A 7,834-nucleotide genomic window follows, 5' to 3' on the forward strand; every position below is an offset into this window, starting at 1 on the left:
CAACCGGCTCAACCCGACCTTACAAAACAAGACTCCATTTTAGGACATGCATTGCATCCTTAATCTGCGATTGTCCATGTCATGTCGTTCTCGAAGATCCAGTGGCAAACTTCTATCTTCCCGGGGCCCGAACCCAATGCTATGAAGGCTCCATGACCCGGGCTCCAAGAAGAGGTATCCAGGTGACAAATGGCAACCCCGTGGTTGATTTTGGCCTTGGATTTCGGATCCAGGATATCCGCTTCGTAGACCCGGACTTTTGGAACTGAATGGCAATAGTAGAGCAAGTACGGGTACAGGCTCTGGTGACAAGACACTGATTTGGTGACTTTCCCACCGTTGATCCCTTTGACTTGCCCCAACATGATTTTACCATTAGACCCTTTGGTGGTTTCCGTGGATCGAACCGCCACGTTCCGCCCTAGGACCGACGTTGCAAAGTCGATCATGTCCTCTATCGAGGCCACGCACCGCTTTGTCTCACCAGGGCTTGGCACCCTCTCGCACTCACCTAATGCATCCGTGATCATGCTCGTCATACTGGAATTGTCTTCCGTGTGGAAAAGCTTCTTTAGGTCTCCAAGTTTGGAGGTCGAAAAGGGTAATTTGGACACGATCACCCGGGGTAAAAACGACCTTTTAGGCATTTTATCGCGGATGTCGGGCATTGGCATGATGGTATCGGTCTTTAACATGGACTCCCTGAAGAACTTCCCCGGCTCGACCCACTTATTTACCATTTTGCCCTTGGCGGCCAAAGATGCCTCCAGAGATGATGAGCTATCATTAATGTACCTAGCAAATGTGACGCCCTTCTTGTTGTACTCTTTGAAGGTGTTGTTCACGCCGTAAATCTTGAAGCCGACGGATGGGCCTGTGGAATCTTTGCCGTAGCCGGTGAATTTATCGGTGCCCTCGTTGAATGACTGGCCGTAGTTCACGAAATCGATCTTTGCGGCGTTGGAATTTTTGCCGTAAGAATCGAAGCTGTCGTCTCCGACGTTGGATTGATCTCTGTAGTTCTTGAAAGTGTCTGTTGCAGCATTGCCCTGAGAGCCGTAATTCTTGAAATTGTTCTCGGGGACGTTTGTATTAGTCCCATATGAAGTGAAAGTGTCGTTGGCACCGTTGCCACTCTCGCCGTAGTTGTTGAAGGTGGAGCCCATTACGTTGGAGTCTTTGCCGTAGCTGGTGAATTCATTAGCCGCGCCATTGCCGTTCTTGCCGTAGCTGGTGAACCTCTGGTCGCCGGCATTGGCCTCGTCGGTGTACTGGGTGAAGGATTGTTGGCGGCCATTGCTGTTGTCGGAGTAGGCGGTGAAGCGGAGGTTGGGCACGTTGACTTGGCTGTTGTAGTTATCGAATTGCCCTTTGCCGCCGGTGGCGCTGGTGCCGTAGGTGTTGAAGCTCTGGTCCACCACATTAGCATCCGTGGCGTAGCTGGTGAACTTGTCGTTGTGGCCGGTGGAGTCGCGGCTGTAGCGGCGGAACGAGTCGAGGGGAACATTCTCACCGTCGGAGTAGTTCTTGAACGAGTCAGTTCCACCGAGCCGATCCGTGCCGTAGTTGGTGAAGTTCTTGTTCGAGTAAGAGGCGAAGTTCACGTTTCCGTCGTGCTTCTCGAGGCTGGGAGATAAATCGGGGAAGCAGAGCAGATTAGCCTTGGAGCAGAAATCTGGAAGCTGAGTGGAAAGCAAGTTCTGATCGGCGAGCTTAGAGAAGGCAGCGTATTGGGCGGCGTTCAGCGGCGAGGCTTTCTTTAGCAAGAACTCCGGCTTGGGTAAATCGTTTGAGATCTGCTTCTTCCAGTAACGCATTACATAACCCTTGGGCGTAAATGGGTTCTCTCCGGCAGTCGAATCGCCGGCGGCAGCCGCTACTACCTGCATTCACAGAACACTCAGTCACTAGCCGCACAAGCATATGACAATATGCGTGAACGAGAAACAACAATATAAAGATCGAAATTGCTATGTACGTCGAAAGTGTAGAAGGTAGCGAACAAGAGGAGGAGGAGACGGAGAGGAGGAGCCGGAGGAGCAGCGGCGGCGGAGCGCATTATTTTAGAGAGAGAAAGAAGAGAGAGAGAGAGAGAGAGAATGTTGGTGGGTTGGTTTCTGGTTGGAGCTAATATACAATTTTATACTGGGAGTTCTGTGATGGAGAGAGAGAGCGAGCGAAGAGGAAATGGAGGGTGGGGTTTAGTTTTGAGAACTGTGTGGGCATTTTGAAATAGTAGAAATTGCTAATTCAATTTTGGATTTTAAAAAAACGTCCTTCTTTTTTTTGTATGATAATAAAATCGCACTTTCATATTCAATTGGGAAAAACCTAAACCAATTTTGTTTTAGTAGTTATAATTTTTTTCTTGAACAAATATTAAATAGGGCACAACACCATATTCAGGAGGTCGCTCATCCTACTACTACTTATGCCCAAACACGCTTCACTTCAGAGTTATGGTAAAATCCATTGCCTTCGTAGTGTTATAACAACACTCAAAATCATAACAATTATTATTTTATTGAAATAGTATCCCGTGTTTAGACATTTATTTTTGAAATACTTAGACAAGAAATTCAATTGATTTGAAGGAAGTAGTAATCATTGATTTTTGACGTTAAAGATTGAGTTAAATACAATGTGGCGTATGTGATAATTTTTATTTTTACAATCAAAATAAGTTACAGATAAAATTATAAGTTTAATTGTAGTAAAAATTTAGTGTATTTAAAAAAAATATCATAATGTATAACTTTTTATTATCATAAATTAGAAAAAAAGTGATAAGTAATTTTGAAAATGAAAGATTGATAAGTCAAATATAAGTGTGGGGTTTTGAGGAACATTGATGGGTTGCATACGATTATCGTGCCCTTCCTCAAATTACTCTCTTTTCAAAAACATTTGGGAACCCGCCGTGTACGGGAGTTTTTCTACATATTTTGCACCAATCAATAAATATGTCAGTTTGATTTATGGTTTTTTTTTTTTAAAAAAATATTAATAAGTATAATTAAATTAGATTATAATTTAAAATAGGATTACGTACCATATTTGTGTGCTTGTGATACCAATATATGACAATAAGGTGTGATAAAAGATCTTTCGCTTCTGTATGGTATCGTATTTGATGGTACAAAAGTTTCCACCACTTATGGTAGGGGTAAATTTTCTCCCCCCACCAAATTATTATCAAAATATATAAATCAATACATTATATTAAAAAGAAAGAAAATAAAATTAATTTATGAATTAATGTAAACTTATAAAGTTGAGTAAGTTAGTTATCTTATCAGTTAAAAGACAAGTTTGGGTTTAATAATTAGCCCAATCTATTAGTTTTCATTAAGTCTTCATCTATTTATATGATGAATTGACCATAATATCCTTGTAAATTAAGAATTATAGTTTTATTTATTTTTTAAAATTTTATGATTCTTTTAAGGATTAAGTGAATAATTTTTTTACAATTTTTTAAAATTTTTCATCGACCTCACTCGAATATTTTTTATAATTTATAATCTTTTTAAAATAAAAAATGTAACAAGAGCAAAATTGTTAATTTCATAATTCGATTTGAAGATTTCATCAAATAAAAATAAATATTTGTAATTTTTCAAACAATGAAATAATATTGTTTAAAGTTGAATTCAGAGTGAGGAATGGAATTAGTGAGTGAGAATTGAGTGAGGAATGGAATTAGTGAGTGAGAATTGAGTGATTAGGCTTCAAAACAAAGGCTGCTTCAACCATTTTTTCCTTTTTGGGGTATTCTGAGCTGAAATGCTTTGTTATGAACCAAATGTTCTTTAATCTTACAACATTTTGCTATGCCAAAGAACAAAAAGGAAAGGAAAAGTCGCAATCACTGGTAAAAAAAAGTGCTTCCAATTGACTGCCTAAAATCTTCACTAGATTGTCAGCAACTGCTATTTGTCTACTATAATAATAATTATTTATTTAATTATAAATATTTAACGTCGATAATTATTTAAGTACAGTATAATGATAAATTATTGCTAAATCAAACCAACACACAAACATTGGCCTTTCGAACCCATGGCTGTGAGATGATGGGACGTTAAATTTATCAACTGTGTTAAGCCTCGTCAACAAACTTGATCTGCTCGAATTCAGCGACATCGAAAGTTGACTTTTTGGATGACTGCTAACTCCACCAAGATCGAGTATTGAGTTCCTGATAATAAAACAAGAACGTGAAGCTTGTCGGCGTTCCCGACAACGACCCTCCGACGCTCAAGTTAGAGATCGAGGTAAAAATGCACAATTAGAGGTTATTGATCGAAAAGTCTTAGAATCAGTTACCTCGAAATATGACGTCTTGGGGTATTTATAGGGCTTAGGTGGATACTATTGAATGGACTACGTGGCCTTATCCTGCTAGTCCCCGTCTAAGATCGGACGATATTTGTTGCCTGGGTCTTCAAACGGGTATTCGGATCCGGGTGAGGGTCACACTGACCCAACTGATCAAAAGGGCGCGGATTTGAGGTGCGCAAAGACTGAAATGCCCTTCATTAAGGGCATTTTAGGCATTTCGTGCATATTTGAATAGATACTCATCAAAACTTGTGTTTTCTCTTACTGAATAAATAATAATTTTCAAACCCGTGGATCTTAGTTTTTTCTTTTTTTGGTAAATATAATTTTTATTAAATAAATAGTACGCAGATCTTAGTTTTCATGACCAATGATTTATATTCTCTAAATTCTGAAGCTCGTACCCTTTTAAGTTTGATTGATCTTTTATCACATATTTTTATCATACGCTTCTAAATTATAATTTCATTCAATTTTATTCTTTTAATTTAGAAAAAATACATATCATTCACTTATTTTTTGTAACATCAATATGTAATACAAAAGTGGGATAGAAAATTCATACCCAAAATGGAATGGGTGAGTTTGGATACAAGTAAGTGGCAAAATTGTAAAATTAGTCCTAATTAGGGCAATTCCCACGCTTTTTGAGATTTTGAATTTAACACATGATTCATTAAAATTTGCAAAAAGGGACCAAACATTGCAGAAGAAGTCCCCTCCCACTAACAGATGTTAAACTTAACGATTGTCCATTTTTTTTCACCTAAGTGCACCTAACTTTTACGTGGGTTCTCTGTCATTAATTTCAACGTCCGTTGATGTTTTATAATTTTTAATAAAATATGAGGTCAAATATAAAATTTTGTGAAACGTGGGGGTGAAATTTAAAAGAAACGCGTTTACGGACAGGTGGAGAGGAGTTATTGGAGGGAGGTCAGGGGGTTCAAAGTGGATAAAAGAACGCGGTTTTGAGGCCTTTTGTTGTTATGCTTTGCTCCGAATGTTTTTGTGTGTTTCTCTCAAACTTTACGTGACCATACATTCTCACTCTCACTCACACTCACACTCACACTCACCACCAAATTCTACTCTCTTCCCAACAATTTGTATTTTTATTATTATTATTGTTATTATTTGTTAGCATAAAGTGATGATAGATAGAACTAAGAGTTGTGACATTTTGCCTAGGGACAAAGGCCCGTGACCAGGGACGAAATCCGTCATTTTCTTTAAAGTTTTGGGGTCTTTTCGCCAATTTCCATCCCCGTTTATGTGGCTCGCAATCGCACACCATCCGCTCGAATCATTTGTGTCTTTCACGCTTCTATATTTCTTTTAAAAGGAGAATTACATTTACATTCCCCAATCTACGATCGGTCTACATAAATTATTTTTGACTTTTGGATAATTACACATACATTCATCAGAAAATTCAACGTCATTTGCATAAAGCATCCCTACTCTTGAAAAATTACACACACTCTTAAAAAACGTTAACATTATTACACATATTAGTATATATTTTGACTGTCGGAGCTGATTTCTATAATTAAACAAAAAACATGATTGATTTATGTAAATATAATATAGTTTAGGAGGTGTAAATATAACTATTCTTATGTTTATTTATTTTATTTTTGGGTTTGTTTTGGTCTTGGTACTATTATTCTTGAGATCTTATTTTGTAAGTTAGGGATGAAAAGGACAAGAAGATGATAGAGCTTTTGTTCGATTTCCATCCACCATGGAAATTCTTTTTATCTCTTAAATAAATTGTTACTTATTTTCCTTGTCTTGCTTGCATCCTTCACCATATTTTTCTTACAAATATTTATCAGTCGTATGCTCTTCGATTTGGGAGGATCCGTATCAATTTTAGTAAATTATACCCAACTAATGATACTGCTATGTTGAAGAATCAATACTTACGCTAATTATTGGTATGAAAGCGATACAAATATCCAAACGTTTGATGAATTTAAACTCACAATGTTGACTAGTGGCATGAAACCTCATATTTTGATTTTATTTAGAGTTGATTGTCTCTAATTAATTAATTAGAAAGAAAGAAAAGTTTATGAAAATAAATGGGTCGAGTAGTTGAAAATTTGAATTATATTACACGGCCGTCTAATCTCTAAAAGTTTTAATATTAGAGAGGATAATTATTTAATATTCACTGTCTTATAACACGTCCTTTGTCACGTGAAAATTATCTTTCATAAATGAGCGATAATGAGATTCGAATTCCGAATCTTTTATTTGGTCTAACTCTAATATCATGTAGAATGATTATTTCATCTAAAATTTTAAATTATTAGATTCGAGAATTATTTAATATTAATATTTTAATAAATTCATCCTACCTTACTGTGGAGCAATATATAACTGATTCATTGGGAGAACACGCGTATCGAGTTCACGAATGATTCACATGTTTCAATGATATAGTAATATCAAATTCATTCTGATACTTGAAATATGATTGATTATTCTTTTTAAATTATATATTAATCATATAATAAATAGGATCAATTATATTGAACTTTTTTGAATTTTAATACAATTATAAATATCCCTTGTTGTTTGAGAAATTATCGGTATCCCCTGATATATGATATAATTATGTAAGATTTGGGCAGTAAGGTGAACATGTCAACTTTATCCTTACAAATGTGAAGCTACACTTTCCTCCAAGAAATTTTTAAAATTACACTTATGCCCTCTCTAAAAATTCAATATTTACACCTAGCTTCATTTCGTTAGTGTTTGGACGAAAAATGCTGATATTAACAAAAATAATTACAGAAATTTTAATTTTACCCTCATTTAATATTTCCAACTAATAATTTTGTACTTATAACATCACTTCACATTTATCTCTTTATAAGTACAAAAATATAAAAGAAAATGTTAAATGAGTGGTATAATTGAAAATTTATATAATCTTTTTTCTTAATGTAGCATTTTCGTCCAAATCATAATGGAAGTGAGTCAGATGTAAACAGAGAATTTTTGGAGGAGGTGTAAGTATAATTTCAAAACTTTTTGAGGAAAAGTGTAATTAACCCTTTTATTTTTTTTAAAAAAATAATAAAAAATATAAACAAAATTAATATTGGACGGATGTCTTTATTAAAATAATATAAAAATATAATATTGCACATATATCATTATAAAAAAATATAATTTAAGGTTTCAATATAAAATTTGGATGAAATCCTAACGAAATAATCAATTGTTGAATATATGCTATTATCAAGAGATATCGATAATTTTTTTATAGTAAAAAATATTTATAATTATATCAAATTTTAGAAGAATTCGAGGTAAGTAACCGTAATAAATATAGTGCAGTCGTCATCATTATATAATTAAATATAATTGATGAAATGGAATATATTTAGAGTTCACCAACTCAAGAAAGAAGTCCAAATATTGAAAATAAATTAGTGAAACACTGAGCTGGAGCACTCGAAAACGGGCC

The 7,834-nt window shown here is 35.4% G+C and overlaps 1 protein-coding gene across 1 annotated transcript; it reads right to left on the reverse strand.

Moving 5' to 3' along the window:
• On the reverse strand, positions 7-2,175 carry LOC105168257 (polygalacturonase-1 non-catalytic subunit beta-like). The gene is made up of 2 exons (XM_011088263.2): positions 1,979-2,175; positions 7-1,883 (listed from the first exon to the last, which is right to left on the reverse strand). The coding sequence occupies exons 1-2, from the start codon at positions 2,057-2,059 to the stop codon at positions 60-62; spliced, it is 1,905 nt and encodes a 634-aa protein (XP_011086565.1). The 5' UTR covers positions 2,060-2,175; the 3' UTR covers positions 7-59.

Source organism: Sesamum indicum, linkage group LG8 (genome assembly GCF_000512975.1).
Source record: "Sesamum indicum cultivar Zhongzhi No. 13 linkage group LG8, S_indicum_v1.0, whole genome shotgun sequence".
Taxonomy (NCBI): domain Eukaryota; kingdom Viridiplantae; phylum Streptophyta; class Magnoliopsida; order Lamiales; family Pedaliaceae; genus Sesamum; species Sesamum indicum.

What these genes read in the sequence shown, in the direction of transcription:
- LOC105168257 (XM_011088263.2), bottom strand. Translation starts at nt 2,059, where the DNA reads ATGCGCTCCGCCGCCGCTGCTCCTCCGGCTCCTCCTCTCCGTCTCCTC. An exon ending in CTACCTTCTACACTTTCGAC is followed by an intron (nt 1,884 to 1,978) that starts GTACATAGCAAT and finishes CTGTGAATGCAG; the next exon opens with GTAGTAGCGGCTGCCGCCGG.